The sequence below is a fragment of the Peromyscus californicus genome, unplaced genomic scaffold (genome assembly GCF_007827085.1).
Source record: "Peromyscus californicus insignis strain IS unplaced genomic scaffold, ASM782708v3 Scaffold_9__1_contigs__length_137607984, whole genome shotgun sequence".
Lineage (NCBI taxonomy): Eukaryota > Metazoa > Chordata > Mammalia > Rodentia > Cricetidae > Peromyscus > Peromyscus californicus.
The window spans coordinates 100,823,512-100,843,295 of record NW_026294617.1 but is presented as its reverse complement, the minus strand read 5'-3'; the positions used below and the strand labels follow the sequence as shown (position 1 = coordinate 100,843,295).

At 39.6% G+C, this 19,784-nt stretch overlaps 1 protein-coding gene across 3 annotated transcripts in view; it reads left to right on the top strand.

The window, feature by feature from the left end:
• Positions 1-19,784, top strand: part of Ndst3 (N-deacetylase and N-sulfotransferase 3) — a 154,820-nt gene that overhangs the window by 58,758 nt on the left and 76,278 nt on the right. For all 3 annotated transcript variants that reach the window (XM_052730197.1, XM_052730198.1, XM_052730199.1), the window contains exon 4: positions 755-909. In XM_052730197.1, coding sequence (XP_052586157.1) covers positions 755-909 — 155 coding nt within the window. The remainder of the gene's footprint in view (positions 1-754; positions 910-19,784) is intronic.

The following is a 19,784-nucleotide window of genomic DNA, read 5'->3' as shown; positions in this document are numbered from 1 at the left end:
GCCCCCAAATAGTGACACAGAGACTTATTGATTGTGAAAGCTTAGGCTTGCCTGCAACTAGCTCTTATAACTTAAATTAATCTGCTTCTAGTAATTTACCACATGGCTTTTACTTTTCCTCAGTATGGCGTGTCCAACTTGCTCTGAGTCTTCTGGTGTCTTCGCCTTTCCTCTTCCCAGAGTCCTCTCTGTCCCTGGAAGTCCCGCCTAACCTCTTCCTGCCTACCTATTGACCATTCAGCTCTTTATTCAACCAATCACAGTGACACATCTTCACACAGTGTAAAGAAATATTCCGCAACATTGGCCTATGTCGGATGGCTCATAATCAGCTATAACACAGCTCCAGAGGCTCTGACACCCTCTTGAGGCCTCTGCTGGCACCACACATACATACAGATACCCACACACAGAAGCACACGTGCACATAATTTAAAATATAAAAAAAAAACTTTTAAAAATTTTTGTCACAGCTTCTGATTGTTCCCTAACAGATTTTCCTTTGCTAAATTTGGGTTCAGCGACTTATATGCATGTGAGATAATGGTGTCTTCTAAATAAAGTACATGATAAATGATTGATAGATAGGTAATAATATAGATGATAAATGTACATTATATTGATACTACATAACTGACAGATGATACAGATAATAGATAGATAAATGAGAGAGAGAGAGAGAGGGAGAGGAGAGAGAGAGAGAGAGATGAAGATGCAGTTGGAATTAACTGAATAATCATTTCTGCCCCTACAGGAACTGAAGAGGAAGATGAAGGGGATGACTGTCTTTTGGGGTCTGTGGATGAGTTCTGGTGGTTCCCTCACATGTGGAGTCACATGCAGCCCCACCTCTTCCACAATGAATCATCTTTAGTGGAGCAGATGATTCTCAACAAAAAATTCGCCTTAGTAAGTAGCTTACACTGTCTACTGCATGGAACTCATGTACAGTGGTGAGGAAGGTAGCAAGGTGTGAATTGCAGAGTGCCTCAAGGGTTTGATGTGCTGGCTTTCCTTAAGCAGCTTTTCTCAGTAACCATTAGACTCTTGGTATCATGTCCTTTCCATATATGGCTCTTGAGTTTGTACTATGCTCTCATAGCTGGGTTTAATGCTTTAACAGGTCTAACTTAAGAAAGACTTCATAAAACACGAAGCTCAATTACAAGTATTATTATTCCAATATTATTACATTATTGCATTATGGTCAGCGTTCACAAGACACATCTCCTACTCAGGAGCTTCCTGCTACGCTGCACTGAGAAACAAAATGTACGCACAAAATAAGTCCATAGCAGAATGAGATATTCTGTGACCTGATGTCCTGTGATAAGAACACAAGCCCCCAGTTCAGAGAATAATTGTCATTGGGGTGGGGAAGATTAAGTTATGGTGGAAATGGGACTCAATATATCCAGAAATTCCAATAAAACTAAGGTATCATAGATTGAAAGGAAGTTGGGGTAACAAACCAAATGGGACACCATAAAGTAGACACAAGGCAAGTCAATGAAGATTCAGAAAACCAATGAAGAGATACTGCAAACCTGTTAGGGTAGAACATTCCCTCATCGGAAGAAAAGAACACTGGTTTATACTGAAGGCACTATGATTTGGGGGCAGAGAAACTTACAGTAAAACTTCTAATAAGTACTATATGAAGGGAAATGTTTCCTTGTCAGAGAGGACCCAAATCCATTTACATGGAAAGGTATTCTACACCAGCAGCAGGAGCCAAGAAATTTTTGCAATCAATACTATAGTTCCTTACTCAGACTTACACACAAATCAGTTAAAATTGGCAGGCTATATTTTTATCTTAAAGATACAAAAAATCTCTTTGCAGGGAGCTCATGTTTATCTTTAATTAATTTAATTAATCCTACTCTCCAAACCGAGTCTCAAGGGTACCTTTCTCGTATACTGATATTTTGACAATGAAACAAGAGTATGGCTTCTCAAAACTGACATAGGGACAGGATTTAGACAACATTTGCAAACTTCTATGAAATGAGAGTTACCTTTCCCCCTGGAACTATAAATGGCCATGGACATGTAAAATTGAGTAAACGCTGCCACACATTGTCATAGAATTGAAAGTTCTCCGTGCTCTGTCTAGAAGTCTGAGATTGCCAAGTCTAGCAATGTTCATCAGTGAGAGGTGGGATGGACAAAAATGATGACTGTAGATGCTTCGGAAATCTATAGAGAACAACAAAAGGGAACTTGGGAGAAGGAAAAACGAAAACGGCACAGTAAGGCATTAGTGAAAGGAATGAGGACAGGTATTTGCTGTTACTTAGTAATTACGGGTATATATGGCCATCTGGGCAACATAAGGGACTTGGAAAACTTGAGGGAGGACTCCCAGGGAAACTCTCCCCTTGGCATCCCCCAGTTCCCAGTACAGGCATCCCCCAGATTCTCTTAATGGTCCAAAAGACAACCTGAGGCCAAGCAGCTTTTATTTTATTTTTTTTTTTTTTTGGTTTTTTGGTTTTTTTGAGACAGGGTTTCTCTGTGTAGCTTTGCTCCTTTCCTGGAACTCGCTTTGTAGACCAGGCTGGCCTAGATCTCACAGAGATCTGCCTGCCTCTGCCTCCCGAGTACTGGGATTAAAGGCCTGTGCCACCACTACCGGACCCAAGCAGCTTTCCATGTGACTGAATACTATTTAATCAATGCAAAAGCTTCTTGAAGTCCGTGCAAGCTACCCAGTAGGGAATGCCATCCGGACCATATACTCATTGAAGGCAATAATCATATGCTTGACCTATGTGAATGTTGCATCTCTAATGGGTGATACCCTGCTCTTCTCTTTCAGCTTGGAGGAGCTTAACACAAACATGACTGTTTCCCAACAAGATAGACAGGGGAAATTGCAAAAAGCAGTGGGCTGCCTTGGAAGCCAAAGGGTATTCAGCCAGGAATTGGAGATGGGGAAAGGCAATGTTTAAATGAATGACTGAATTAAAAGATATTTAAAATGCCCTTCCAACTACGAATCTGAGACTGTGGTCCAGGACCCCAGGCCCTGCTTTCGCTGTTGGCCGGACACAGCTGTTTCCACTTAATTGTAGCAAGTCTGTCTGAACTGTTATTTTCTGCATGGTGTGGACTCTTCTCACTCACAAAGGAACTAATGTTCATTTCAGTGGCTTCTTATGGACGATCAGACAGATCCTTTAAGCAACCTTAGATTTGCTGGCTGCAGCTATCAAAGGAAATACAGCCTTACAGACTAATCAGGGAAAAAAATATTTCATTATCAAATATAGACTAATTCAAAATTAAAAAAAATTAAAAAGCAACTTAATTTTGAAATTATCAACCTTGCATTCAGGATTAATTGTAATGTTAATAATTGACTATCATAAAGTTTGAAATGCCTATTGTACAGCCTTAAAAACTGATAAAATATCACTAGAAAACTAAAATTATATTTGAGCCTCAAAAAAAAACCATCACTAATACACTATCTCATTTCAAAGATTGGGCCTAAACTTTAACAAATAGGTTAATATTTAATAATTAGATATAATTGTATCTTAATTATAAAAGTAGAGACTTTTGTCATAAAACTATCATGCTGTATCATATGGTACTAACATTTTGGGGTGTTGTCTGGGTTTGTTTTTGTTGTTGTTGTTGTTGTTAAATTGGAGATAGGGTCTCATTGTATATCCATGGCTGATTTTAAAATTCTCTTTGTAGACCAGACTGGTCTTGAACTCACAGAAATCCACCTGCCTCTGCCTCTCGAGTTCTGCAATGAAAGGCGTGTGCCACCATACCTAGTGGATGGTATTAACATGGTTATAGACAATCTTATTAAAATAAGTAGCAGTGAAGCAATGTTCCCGGGGAAAGGAAGTCTTCCATTATGTTGTACTCTTGATTGCATTATATCATTCTTTGAAATAACAGCCCTGTTCTGCAATCTTTTCCAGACTAGCAAGACACATTCATTCACCTTAGCGGGACTGTCTATTGTCATTACATATGTTTTTAGATTAGTGAGCATATCACTTTTCCAATATGGAAATAAAGATTATACTATCAAAATATAATTTTAAATATATTAAAAACCTTGCCAGAATACATGACCATCTTTCAATTCACTTGCTTACAGCTAGAGAAGGGAGAAAAATCTATCATTTTTCTTTCAGTAAAGCTCTTTGCTAAAAGGCACATCATGTTTTCATCTTATATTAATATTTAATGCAAAGTATAATTTTAGTAGTCTTGGTAAAAGTAGAGAATTTCAGTTAGGATGCAGAATCTAATCTGAACTGATGGGCCACACTCTGGAGTAATCCAAGCAGCATTGTGCATGAAGGTCACTCATTATAAGTCAGAACAGACTGACTGAAGCATATAATTTACTTCATAAAATGAACGTAAGGGAAGAGATAGAAAACTGAAGGACAAGTTATAGGGCTCATGTTCAACTTTAGAGTACTGGGACTCCATGCCAGCTCCTACAATACGAAACATGACACGAGTGTTCTTTGTAACCCCACTATCACCTCATGCCTTCCCCCAAGACAAAACCTTGCCACTACTCAGCTACTCAAGGGTCCTGACCTAGAAAGTGTCCCCATCATCCAGCTCTGACTTTATAGCTAGCAGCGGTTCTGAGTAGTCAAAAGAATGTTATATACAGTGGTAAGTATGTTGAGAACAGTGAATGTGTCACTTGAATGTTAGTCAGTCTTAAAACCTAAATACAACTGGAATCAGTGTATTCATAATGGAAATCATAGAAGGGAGCAAGAATTAGTGTCTTTCTTGCAATTTGAGTAAGTGTATAAACAGAGTAATGTTTGCATGTAGGTGTTCAATCAATGGTTGTTAACATACAGCTAGATACTTCTTGAAGATCCTAAGAGTCTGTTAACCATGATCTCAAACTGTATGTTTTCATCATCAGGAGACAAGTAACACCAAAAGGACAGGTTGTTACTCAAATACCAAGAGGAAGAGGCATGCCACATTGTACAGGGCCAAATGGGGAAGCGCAGAGTGGTTAGGAGAATGTGGAAGAGTACTTTCTTTATGATTTCCATGGGTGAGACAAGGCAAAGGAGGCCGGTGGGCTCCAAGGGGTAGGCACTGGTTTCCTGGACTTTGGCCCTGTGTGATTAGAGCAGAATACTTTGCTCATCACCTGAGTCATGAACACCAGAGATGTGGGTCACATCTGAAGTGTACTCCTGAGCAGGAGTTCATTATGTCTGGGAACTGGCTAACAGTCTCTTCAGGGTCAGCAAGGCCAAGAGACATCAAAGCATCACAAATAAAGAAAGTAAATAGCCATGATATTAATATGCTTCTCTCCAGACTTTGCATCTTGGGTCATTCAACAGGGTTGAAAACCTCTCCTCATCCCAAGTGCAATTTGTGACATTTCTAACTTTTTGTTCTCATTCTAAATGCAGCATCATGGTCCACTCATGTGGTCTCATTGCATCAGAAAGCAGAAAAGATTATTATATAAAAGAGCATTTTATTCTTAGTAATGGAGCCAACATTAAACTTTGTTGAACCATTATATATACCACACCCATATCTCACAGACCTGGGACAGGGAGTTTTGCTAACACTTCATATGGTGATTTTGTCCAGTTGATTCTGTTAATTATAGATTAGCCTTGAGATTGCCGCTGTCACTATTTCAATAGATAGACATCCTGCTAAACGTTGATTCTACTCCGTGACTTCCACATGTCTTTGCCAGCTCTGTGCCATTCCTGAATTCATATGTATGACTTCTACATTTGTATCAAGTCATTGCTAAAATTGAACATAGTCATTTGTAGATTTGTAGTTGAACATTTCAGACTTCATTCCACAGTGGCTTGTGTCCTCTGATCACCATCATGTCATAATAGTTGACATACCAACTGCAAATCTACTTAAACAGACTAATATCTAGAAAGATCACACTAAGTGTGCCAGACATCAGAGATGAAGATGTGTGTGTATGTGACACTTTTCCGAAGCCAGTTTAGAACTTTTACTTCAAAGGACTTCTACATGCTGCTAACCAATTCTTCCTCATGTTCCTGCTTTCTTCTTTATTCTCAGTCACTTCTAGAATCATGTCTTCTCACATTTCATGGGTTTGACATTAAGCTTGTTGAGTCACAGAGTTCACAAGGCCAGCATTCTTTTTTAAAAACCCAACATATTCCCCACCCCTGACTACTCCTGTTTGCTGTTTCATTATGGGTAGTAAAAGTATCTGCACATTAAATCCACATTCTTTTCTATCAATTGCCATAAGATACCTACTCTTAGTCTGGAAAAACTTAAAGGATTTAGTTTATGTCATACTTGATACTTCATATAATTATCTCTTCATCAACTTTGGTGTCTTTCTCATCATAAATGTCCTACAAAACGCTTCTCTTTACTGAGGTAGAAGTGGAAGATAGGCACACTTTTTCACTCTATCATTAGCTAAAGCATTTTGAACTCTCCCTCCCCAGCCTGCATGACCCAGGAAAATTGATCTCTTGACTGATAAAAATAATTTTAAATTAGTCGTTCCTGGAAAGTAAATGCTCTGCTTTAACAACTTCCTTGGCATGATTTGTATACCTCTTACATGTTTATTTATTAAGTTTTGTCTTTTTTTCTATTCTCTTGTGTTTTTAAAACCCTTATTAGGAGAAGAGGTCCATAGTGAGCAGTTATTATGTAGCTGGAGCATGCATCGACTCAATAAACATGTCTCGTCCTCTTCACAACCCGTGCTGCCATCTCCATCTTCTCTATGACAAGGCTAGTGTGGGAAGGTTGAGTTCTTCCCTCAGACACACAGCTAAAATCATAGATCTGGCACTTGGATGGAAAGTGCTCTGACGGTTCCCCAGTGTTACCCAAATGTTTCCTCCCATTTTTTTCAGATATAATCTTGGGAGGAAATGAGATGGTTTTGAGTGCCTTATCCTTTAGTTCTGTTCCAGAGGTATATTCCCAGCAACTGTTTCACAGCTATTTGTTCATCCAAAATACCCTAACTTCTATTTTCCTAAATTGAAAAATTCACCAACTTGTTTTCAGAATTATGTATTGTATGTATTTTGAACTTCAGAGATGACATTGTCATTTTCGCCTCCAGACTTCTCACATTTCCATAGAGATGACAAAATCATAGAACACTAGTGTGGGAGTGTTAAGGACAGACAGGCAGAGAAGGATTGGGGGTGAACAGACAAATTGGATTACTGGCAAGAGAATCACAGAAGACAAAGTAAAAGCCAGGCTGGCTAAGTCAATGGAAATGGGACTATAAAAAGAGAGCTGTGGGGACTGTTTCTGGTGTAGAAAGAATTCAGCCTTTCATTGGATAGATGAACAGTAAACTGAAACAACAGGTCAAAATGTACATAAATGGACAAGCCACCTACTTTTCTCTCTGCATATACTTGTTTGCATTTTTGAAAACATGAACTGCTGGTTTTCTTTTAAAGTTCCATAGTTCACCTGTGCAAAAAGACTCACCTGTTTCCTCTACAATGGCATAAAACTTCTTATTTGAAAATAATCATTCAGCTATTATTAAATGACTTTTATCTTATTGGATGAAAACATCACCGTAATTTACTTTTATGTACTGCTATTGTTTATTGCCTAGGGGTTGTTTTTAATTCTTTGATGGTTTTATACATTTATGTAGTGGATTTTAACTGGTTTTATTCCCATTTCTTCTCTCATCCTGTCCTTCATTCCAAGAACTCTCTCATTCTGCTATTCTGCATTCTCTCTCTCTCTCTCTCTCTCTCTCTCTCTCTCTCTCTCTCTCTCTCTCTCTCTCTCTCTCTGTGTGTGTGTGTGTGTGTGTGTGTGTGTGTGTGTGTATGTGTGTGTGTGCATGCATGTGCATATTTCATTGAGTTTACTTTGTGTTACCTGCATTAACATAGATGTCAGGTTATTTATTGGAGCCTGAACAACTTATCAGTGGCTAAGCCACTGAAGAGAATGACCTCCCTCGCCCAGCAACTGTTAGCTGCCGATAGACTCCCAAGGAGGGTAGAACCTGGTGAACACCTCCCCCATCCATGATGAAATGTTGATGGGCACAATCATGTCCAGGTTTTATGTGGACAACCACAGCTGAAGTGAGTTCGTGAATGCAGTGTCTCTGTCATGTCCAGAAGATACCTTTTTGTGCCACACCTCTTCATCATCTACCTCTTACATTTCCCCATTCCATTATGTCACCTAAGCCTTAGGGGATTGTCTCCGTTTAGGACTGAGCACTCCACCCTCATTTATTCTTGATATTTTGACCAGATACAACTCAGTGTTAATGGCCACTATACAGTGCTTTTCCAATGAAGGACAAGATCAGCACAAATTTAAGGACATGCGCAGAAAGGAATTTAATAATTCGTCCCGTTATCAAAACAATAGTGATAGGTTCTCCTCTAAAGTTTATGATCTCTTGATCATGTTCACAGACATAGACAAGGATTCCTTTCTATGGAGAGAGCCCCAAATCCAACCAGAAAGCATTTGGTTACCTCCATTTTAATCATGCTCTTATTGCACTGGTGGGTATAACTTGCCGGATAGGTTGGTAGTGTATCGTACATCGTTCACAGCTGGGCAAGACTAATGTCCTTCAGCTGATGAATGGCTACAAAAGATGTGGTCCATATACCCAATGAAATTTTATTCAGTTGTAACGAAAATGTAAATTTACAGGGAAATGGAAAAAAATTATACTGGGTGATGTACCCCAGTTCCACAAAGACAAAGTCGCATGCTCTCTTATATCTGTAGATCCTGACTATGAATTCTCCAGTAGCGCATTAGACTTGTGGTGCCTATAGAGGCCAAGATGGTAAGAAAGGACATTGGAGAGGGAAATAAAAAGGCCTCAAGTGAGAGGGATTAACAGAACACGTAGGAAATGAAAGGAAGCAAAGGGGAGATTATGGATGGAAAGGATAAAGTGCGGAGTGGGGAGAGTGATGCTGAGGAAGGGGGTAAGAAGGGAGAGGTAACCAAAACCAAAGGTGTGTGGGAAAAAAAGGGAAACCTATGTCCTTAAACTTTTAGAGTGTGGTTTTGATAGCCTCAGGAGCTTGAGGGTTACTTTGTAAATTCCTCTTCAGGTTACACTCATTCAATCTACGGGAAACTTTCAAACTTTATAATAAGAGAGCGTAGAAAATACATCTCTCGGTTCCTTTCCCCCTTTTCCTCCAGCACAAATGCTAGACTTCCGTGCCAGCATGCATACCATTGACAAACTGGTTTTGTAAAAGAAAGATAAATTTAGTGCATGTACTGTTTGAGTAGTCCCTCTCTGCCCACGGTCATGTGGACATGAGGCAAACCAAAAGCTTTTATGAATCTGTCTATAAATTCCTACTGCTGGGCTGAGCAGGATGTGGAGAGGGACAAGTTCTGCTTCCAGATCCGCAAATGCTGCTCCTAAATTCTGTCTTTCCATTCTTCTGTCTTCTTATAGCACATGGTAGCTGAGATATGGCTAGAAATGGGGCTGAGATGGAAGGAGCAGCAGGAAGAGAAATGGTATGGGACTCTTTCTGTGGAAACATCTATTCACCCCATGTAGGACGTTAATGACAGACCACAGAAGCAGAAACAGTCTCTCCCAAATCAGGCTTGGGAATCAGACGTTTATTGGGGGTGACTTGCAGGGTCAAGAATGACTCAAAAGCAGCTGCATCACTGAAAAGCCCACCCCAGCAGGGTGACAGCTCAGAAACAATGCATCCCTGGAGCTCCCTGCAGCATTTACACACAGTTCAGCCCATGGAAGAGTCTCCTATCTCCAGAATTGTCCCCGCTTATGCTTATATCACTTCAAGAAGGGGACTTGTGAAGCCTGTAAACTTTGGTAACTTCCTAGGCCTTGTGTGCTTAAATTTTGTTTACATCCTTAGGAATGTTTCAATTCAGAGGAAATGGCTATGCAACAATGAGTAGGAGCCAATTCTGCAGCTCAGGTCACCTTTGGTAATCTTTTAAGTGTGTGTGTGTGTGTGTGTGTGTGTGTGTGTGTATGTGTGTGTGTGCGCGCGCACACACACGTGCACATACAAGTGCACGTACATGTGCACTTCTGTAAGTGTACATGTGGAGGACATCAGGAATCTTTAAACCCTCCCCACATTTCTCACTGAGGTATGTTCTCTCAAGCCCAGTCTTTTGCCAGTGGTGACTGTGGTGATATTGTATCCCCCAATATATTTTGCACCCTAATAAACTTATCTGGGGTCAGAGAACAGAACAGCCACTAGATATAGAGGCCAGAAAAATGGTGGCACACACACACCTTTAATCCTAGCATTCCAAAGACAGAGATCCATCTGGATCTCTGTGAGTTCAAAGCCACACTGGAAACAGACAGGCATGGTGACTCACGCCTTTAATCCCAGAAAGTGATGACAGGAAGCAGAAAGGTATATAAGGCGTGAGGACCAGGAACTAGAGCCTGGTTAAGCTTTTAGGCTTTTAGTAGCAGTTCAGCTGAGATCCACTTGGGTAAGGACTCAGAGGCTTCCAGTCTGAGGAAACAGGATCAGGCAAGGTGAGGAAGCTGTGGCTTGTTCTGCTTCTCTGATCTTCCAGCATTCACCCAATACCTGGCACCAGGTTTGATTTTATTAATAAGACCTTTTGAAATTCGTGCTACAGGTGACTATTCTGGCCACTTTGCCCAAGTCACCCTACTGCAGCCTTCTGAGAGTGGAAGGTACAACTGCTAAGCTTTTACATGGGTTCTGGGCTGCAAACTCTGGCGCTCACACTTGAAGCAAGCGATTCACCCACTGAGCCATCTCCTCAACCACAGCTTTAGCTTTTTCATGTCTCATAGCCTCCGTTCCTGCCATTCCCGCCATTCCATGATGTCTGTTCTTTTTCTGCATTGTACCATTTTCTGTTCCTTTTCGACTGTTCTTCTCCAACTGCCTCCAGATTTTATGCCTATTTTTAGATCATTGTAGCAATTTATCTAATTCCCCAAACCCCCATTCTTTTTATTTAATTTATGCTCAGACTGGGGAATATTGATTTTTTTTAAAAGTACATTATTCTCTGCTCTCTTTTAAATGTAACAGAACAGTACATTTCAGTCTTGATTCCTAAGGAAATGAAGAAAGAGAAATTGCTGAGCTCCAACTGTGAATCATATGTTATACTTATTTCATGAATTCCCACAGCCACCTATACGGCTGATGATTCCTGCATTACAAAGATCAGAGAATTTGCATAGTTTTCCTAAGCTCACACAGCTGATGGAGGCTGGGGCAGAGGCTTTCATCCTCATTTGTCAAGCTTAAAAGCCCATGAGACCACCACAATTTGTTTAGATGCAGGCCCCAGCACCATTGACACTAGTGACCGTGGTATTTTTAAAACAAATTGAGTGCATCACAGTGTGGCTTTTTACGAAGCTTTCTCTTGCATAGCCATTTATATGACATGTCATTTCTGGTGTCTGTGAAATACCACCAGCATCACTGCCTTGGTAACTACCACGAACACCAGAGGGTGTGCAATAAACCGTGACAGACCAATGTCTTCACTAGCTTTCTTTTAGGAATATCAAACTACAATTAAAATTAGTGTTATGCAGACTTAAACATCTCTAGCTAGCCAACTGTGTGTGTTTTCTTAAAGATCAAATGTACTTGAAGGGAGTCTGGGGATCTGCAACTGTCATTGAATTGTCTACAGCTTTACTATGTCTTAAAAACCTCCAATGTCCCAATCAAATTCATTGCTTCAAACTCAGAGAAAGCTAGTGTAAACCAAACCCTAAAACATGTCTGTTGTATCCCCAGCCAATTATCTTTTCAGCCATTTAGATATAAAAATAAAGCTTCCTCAATCATATTTATTTTATATTTCTGAAAGCCCCCCTTCTTGTGTTTCACTTGAGTAAATCTAAGCAATTTAAAACAAAACTCAACCTGGTGTATACAGAGTATAAGTGCTCACATGATTCTTCTGAGTGTTCTCAAAAAAGCGCATCCTCTAGTGGCATGTTTTCTTATGAGCCACTCGACACAGATGTGACATTTCCAGCATTCTGAAAGGAGCTCCAAGAGAAGGGAAAATATGCCCCATTAAATGAAAATGTTCATACAATAAATTACTCAGTTATTAGGGAAGATAGAGGTAGGCTCAGACACCTGGCCCTAATAACTTTTAGTGATTGCAAATGGCTGAGGCTGAACCAAGGTAGACACATGTTGTGGCACCTTTTTAGTACTTGTACTGAAATTTTAGCTTAACTTTTGTACCTGGTGCTTACTTATGCATTTGCCTTATTAAATACCATTCAAGCTCATCAAATAGCAAAGCTATTCAGTTGTAGTAGGACTGGAAGGGGGTGTATACTGTTGAGAAAGGGTTATTGCTAAGGTCATTGCTATAACTCTATCGTGTATACCAGCGCTGATCCTTGACTCATGTATAAACATAGCATCAGTTATCTTTGCCAAAATAAATTTATGGTTGATATCTTCATTTGTTCAGCTTTCTAAATTACCGTTCTAACTTAAACCTTTATTAAATACTGTTGATTATGATAGTGTCCTTTATGCATGTGTGCCCTTACATAAAAATTCTGAGGTTTGGGGAAAGGGACACAGAAGTAACAGTGGAAGAATTCTTTTAACTCATATATTTTTTAATTTTTAAATTAAAATATGACTATATCATTTCCCCCTCCCCTCCCCTACCTCCAAGTCTTTTCATATGCCATATATGTGCTATGTATAGTAGAAACGTCCTCTTTGCCAGCAGCCAGCCTGCTTCTCAGCACTGGCCAACAGCCTCTGCTTCTTCTCCTTGTCGCTGGCCTATGGTTGTGGGAAAGCTTAAACAGCTGCCGGTTGCTGGTCCAGTGCCTAAGTGAACAGGCTCATTGCAGAAAGCACTTGCAGACACTTATAGGTGGCGTCTCTTGCAGATGGTTGTGGATGGTGAGATCCCTCTTGCACTGGGTGGCCTATCTAATGCCAAAATTCTTGAGCCTTTTCTTAAACAGATTCACTACCTTTTTGTCCTGGGCTTCTTTAGGACAGCAGGGGATGGAGTCACCTTCTCCCCTTAGCTCTCTTCCCTTTGAGCATCATGCTTGGCTGGAGACGATGAAACTGTCACTTGCATTGCCCCTAACAGTGGGAAGAGAAGAGGTTGAGGTGTGGTATGGATAAACAGTCTACCCAGGACACTGTTCAGTAAAGCACATGGACACAAGGCCCAGGACTCAGCCCAGGCTATCTCCCCATACCCAGCTGCATGTCTTCAGGTCCCTGCGACACTGAGAATCTCATTCTCTTGCATTTGTATTTTTGGATACTGAAAGAATAGGAGCTCTTTCTTATCATTGAGTTAAAGACCGTACAATGTTTCTCAGAGGTGTTGCTCCAGAATGGTAGGGTCACACCTCTACTTTATGAGCTACTATAATGCCATTCTACCTTACAAGATCTCATTATTAATTCCACTAGCACCTTTATCCAAGGATTTTTGTTAATTTCATTATTGTAGCATGTTTTCATTCTCTAGACTGCAAGACAAAGAACATTAACTTCTGGAGGTTTCTGGGTCCTTGTGAGTATTACCATTCAGGGAATAAGCCTCAAATCCCAGTTTTTATTAAGGTTTCACTACATCAGCATGATGGATTGACTCACTGTCCTTGTGACCAAACTCACTCTCCAACTCTCCCCTCTTGCCCGGAGGTCAACTCTATTACCCGCCTCAGTAGCCCACTCTCTAATTACATGGTTGGTCCTTCGGGCCTGACAGGTTCCATTCTAAGCATAGACTCAAATGTGATCTCAGGTTTGCCGTGTCATGAACAACAAAGTCCCTATTTGGAACTTTAGGAAATTGGGACAAGGATTTAGGGGTTGCCTCCCAGGAGCCTAGAATGAGGAAGAGCAAGCCAATTATTCATACAATGGCTGCCAACAGACTCTAAATCCGTAAGGCAAATTCATTCAAAACAGAATTGTCATCACAGCAGGGTTTTCACATAATAGCCAGAGTAGACAGCCATTTGTACTACAAATTGAAGAGCATACATAAGAAAGGCAGCGGTGTGCAGTAGCCAGACCTACAAATTACTGACCAGTTGTTTATAAATGCGTCATAACTCCTATAAAATATGACTGGGAAAGTATACTTGTTTAAGATTAAACCATAAATTAAAAATAATGCATTAATATTTAGCATCTCAACATAAAAAAATCATTTATAAAACCACAAAGATAAAGTGAAATCAATATAAAATTTAATTTAATGTAATTTTTAAAGACAGATTGATCATGAACTTGCAGTCATCCTTCATGAATCTTCAGAGGGCTGGGGTTGTGGGCATGCATCACTACGGGAAATGGTATTTTTATTTTATTTTTTTATTTAATTTTTTATATTTATTTTACATACAAACCACAGTTTCCCCTCCCTCCTCTCCTCCCACCCCCTCTCTCTACCTCCTTCTACCCACCCCCATCCACTCTTCATCCATCTCCATTCAGAAAGGGTAAGGCCTCCCATGAAAGTCAACAGCATGGCATATTAAACTAAGGCAGGACCAAGCTCCTCACCCCCTGCATCAAGGCTGAGTGCAGCATCTCACCATAAGGAATAGGTTCCAAAAAGCCCGCTCATGTGCCAGGGACAGGTCCTGGTCCCACTGCTAGGGGTCCCACAAACAGACCAAGTTACGTAATTGTCACCCACATGCAGAGGGCCTACGTAGGTGCCATGTAGGCTCCATAGCTTTCGGTCTAGAGTCTCTGACCTCCCATGAGCTCTGGTCATCTGTCTCTGTAGATTTCCTCATCCTGATCTTGACCCCCCACTCCTTGCCCAATAATCCCTCCTCCCTCTCTTCAACAGGACTACCAGAGCTCGGCCCAGTGCTTGGGTGTGGATCTCTGCATCTGTCTGCTTCCATAATTTACTGGATAAAGACTCTATGATGGCAATTAGGGTAGTAACCAATCTTATTATAAAAGAAGGCCAGTTCAGGCACCTTCTCCACTATTGCTAGGAGTCTTAGCTGAGGTTATCCTTGTGGATTCCTAGGAGTTTCCCTGGCACCAGAGGAAATGGTGTTTTTAATCTGAAACTTAGTGATTGCTTATAAAATTTGTTTCTCACATTTGGTTGTGGAAAAAAAAAATAAAGTTCCTTGGCTAATTATCTTCCAAGAATTTTAATTTTAAACCATATCAAAAATACCATCACTTGTTATAGAAATTGTTCTAGTATTTAACAGTTTTAGCACACTGACCAAACCCTAGCTCTTCAACCTAGAGATAGATCCTGAGTTACCTGGTTTATACTGCATTTTGTTCAGTTTCCTTTGAACAGTCTTCACATACATTGGTCCACTCTAACAACAGTCACTGCCATTATATATATATGAATTATATGAAGAGAATATGCTCAAACCTTGATTCTAATCTTATTTTCCAAATATGCTCCCATCTTCTAGATAAGTGTACTCTGTGAAACAGTATCTCCAACAGCCGCAATCCTAAAGGAAGCCATTTTAAAAAAAATCAAAGAAAAAGAGCCTTTTTTCCTAGAAACAGCACACCATAATACGAAGATTAAATAGAAGGAAATTGTACCTCAAATTCATGCAAATTGCAAATTTGAATCTCAGTGTTGTGAGGTAGTTAACCAAAGCATGAACTTCTATATTCTGAGAAAATGGGACATTCCAACCAAAACAGAGATCAGAAAAGCATCTAGAAGTTTCCCAAAGTACGTTGCTGCAGTTTCCGGCTGTTTTCTCTGTAGACAACAGAACATCTAACAGATTGTAGACTGCCACTGCGGGCTTCGAAATTTCAATAGTCCTCAGATTTGCTTCTCTCTGAGATCGGAAAAACGCAGTGGGCTATCTAGCCATGGATGGGAAAAGCTAAGTTTCTTCTATTCAGAAAGATTGAAACTGAGATAAGCACTAAGAAAAACACGATTCTTAATTACCAGCAAGAGTTTAAATAAGTAAGTACTATCAGCGTCAGTACTTTGGTAATAAAGTGAGTGTGTTGTCTGAATACTTAAATACTGATTTTTTTTCTTTCTTCCTTTAGTCTTTGAGGGGATTTTCCTAAGGACTACAGCATTACTTGCCTTTTAAGTTATCTTTACATTATCTGTTTGGAAAATCTTGAATGATAACATAAGAAAAGTTTTGTAATGTTACATCTTATATCATAAAACATTATTATTTTGAAATTATATATCTAAATTTTGCCTCTAAAATAATAATTTCAACTACAGTTTCAAACATGTTTGCAAGTATTATTTATGCAGTTATTAAAATTTCTCAGTGAGTTACTATATGTCTATACTTCAGATAAACTGACAGTTGAGCTGAGACCACTGAGAAGGTGAAAAATTAAAAAGAGAAGAGGTGGGCAGTGTCAGCACTGTATTCACACTTGTTCACAGATGCTTGTCTCTTGTTTGCAGTTAGTAAGACAATGAGCCGCCAACAGTGGTGAATAAACAGAACCCAGACTTCTTAGAGTCATTGCTTAATGCAGAAGAAGAACAAAGAAACCATTATTTACAAAATGATGCTGTGTCACCTTGAAAAACAAAGGCTAGTCATTAAGAGTCATTTTATTGCTAAGTTTCATTAGAAGAATAATAGTAGGTTTTTTCCCTAGACCTATGACTTACCTAGTCTCAGATTCTTGGCCATTTTAGCAATATTGTGTATGGGTTCAACCTTATAGGAGGGACGTTAAATACAGTCATAAGGTGGTTGATTAATCCCATAATATGTGTGCCACTGTTGAGCCAGTGTATCTTGTAGGCAAGTCTATTCTGTAGATTTACTCAGAAGTAAGTGTAGGAAGCTGTGCAGAGTGGCGCATGCCTTCAAACCCAGCACTCAGAAGGCAGAGGCAGAGGCAGGCAGATCTGTGAGTTTGAAGCTACCCTGGTTTACACAGTGAGATTTGGGGCAGCCAAAGTGATATAAAGAGACCCTGTCTCAAAAAGAAAAAACAAAAAGATTCAGAATAGCATGGCACTGGGGTAGGAAAGAGTTTGGTGAACGTCAGGAAAGGTTAACATGATGAAAGAATAGATAAGGAGTGAACAACGTAAGACCCGATTTAAGGAGCGAGGATTATATGATGCAGAGATAACAATCTGGCTATAACTTTGTATTTAAGTGTCAGGGACCGCCTGGAAGATTTTAAATAGAAAGTCATATGATCATATTTGAGTCTGTCAAATATTACTTTGGCTACTATATGGAGAATGGTTTGGAAGAAGGCAAGTGAGGGGACACAATGGATAGAATATTAGAAACCTGTACCAAATTGCCATAGGTAACAGTGTACTGGGCGACTGTGGTAAACATAGGAAAGAGTAGACACATTTAAGGTTTTTCACTAGTTGTGGTATTTAGGACATGATAATGGGCTGTATTTAGGAGCAGTAGGTACAGATTTGGTATGATGTGTTTATGTAGCCCTTATATAAAATCATTTCTAAGAGACCTACTCTACCAGAGAGCTTTGTGAAATGGTTGCATTTGGACAGGCCCAAAGGAAATGGCCCACACAAAAAGAAGAAGCCATGAGATATGACCCCCAGATCCATAGGAGAGGTAGAGAAAAGGAGCTTGTATCTTTTAGTAATTAATTAATCAATAAATGAAGGTTCAGAACTGTCATAGTTTCCAGGTAAAGTTGTATGTTCAGATCACCACACACAAGAGCATTAGAGATGGGGTCGTAACAATCAGCAGCACTCAAGGAGTGTGTCATGTTGCAAGAACCATTTGAAATGTGTCCCACATATGAATTAATGACTTCTCAACACTTTGAGCTATATAACCTTCTGTGCAATAGGCTAGAAAATGAGGCTAGGGATTCAATGTGGTCAGTTTTTCTCACAAATGTAAGAGAGTAAATGTGAGTGTGAAATGCCCCATCACTGCACCAGACTGCAAAGAAAAGGCAAAACTTTAATAACTAAAGCTAGCAAACAACAAACAAACAAACAAACAAACAAATAAATAAATAAATAAATAAATAAATAAATAAATAAATAAATAAAATCTGCATAGACCATAGTGGTCAAACATTCCTCAAGAATTCAAAGGAAGGAAATGTCCTTTATATGTTAAATCATCTTTTTGTTATACATCCAGTGTCCTGGAACTGCAAGAGTACTTGGCATACATTGAAAAACTCCCTTGACCTTTGGATCAACATCATTGCTTGTGGATCTCTGGGTATTTGGAGTTTTAATAGAGCTCTGGCTGTTGTGAATTGCTTCTTCACAAAGATCTCCAAGAAGTTCTTAACATGTAATTGTTCCTTGTTTTCTTTCCAACTTTTTTTTAATGGAAATCCATTTTCTGATCTTTTAAGTTGCAACCCTATTCTTCAACCATTTGCGATTGATACTTTAGTGACCTTTTCTAACAAAATTACATATTGGTACACAATTCTTAGTGGAAGAAATTGCCTTAAATCTGAATTATTTAAAACTAGAGAGGGAAGTAAGGAGGTATTTCACTTCTATTTCAATGAAGTCCTAAATTATATGGTAATGATTCCATAAGTATTGAAACGTCTACAGAGGTTGAAAATAAAAGTGTCAATCCTTCCCAGTAATCCTGCAGTCTGTCTCCTGCATGCTCCCCGTCTCATCTCTGTTTCCATAACCAGCAATGTGCAGCTCTCAGTTCTCACATCCTTACTAGAGAGGACTGATAGAAGTTTTGAATAGTGAGTAAAGGTCCTGAAAGGAAGTGAAATTAGGGATGTAATGAGCCCCTCACTGAGAGGTGGTAATGCCTGGCAGCCAGCTTTCTAGTGTCTAGATGCTACATGTGTGTCTCTCCCCTTTTTGATGTTCTCTGGGTTGAGAAACAAAGATGGCTGTATCTCTTTGCCTTCCATGTCTATGTGTAGCACACTTTGTCAAGGCAGTCTATTTGACAGCCTGATACTATGATTGTCTGTGTGAAATTGCTCTTTGGTGTGAAGGAAACCATGACTAATTCAAAGGAAGATTATTTCAGTGGGATCTTTGAAAGTTGTCAAGCAATTGGAAAATACAAACAGAAAGCAAAACAAATCATTCAGGAAAAATATCCGTCCATATTAAAACCTTGGGTGTTCTTATAAAAGACTGATTTCACACCTTGTGTCTGGGAAACAGTCTCTATGCCGAGAGTAATAGATGAGGATTCATGGTCCACATGATTCTGAGTTGACCCAAATCCTCTCCAAAATAAGCTAGCATCCGCTGGGATTTGGCAGGACCTGAGCAGGACCACTAGATAAGGAACACCTTGACCCATCGTTAGTCACTTCTTCAGTATACATTGTGCATTTGTAGTTTGGAAGGTATTTGTTTCTAGTTGGTATCATTTTATACATATGAAAGTTTAATTTAAAAGTCATGTAAATTCCCAGATTGTTTATCTCTTTGGGTACCTTCTGCTTGAATGATGAGGACTTCTAAAACAAACAAACAAGCAAACAAAACCTCTATAAAATTTCCTACAGTCTGCAATCAAATCTGTGTGCTTCTACTGAGATTTCATTGTGTTACTGCCGCACATGCTGCGGCTCCAATAGAAATGTAGCGGACTCAGTAGAAAGTGCAGCAGACACAATGAGATCCTTGGAGCAGGCCAGTTAAAGTTGGAAGTTTCATCATTCATTGTGTCCAATGGAATGGGCTGAATATTGTTTATAGAAAGTATTTGTTATTTA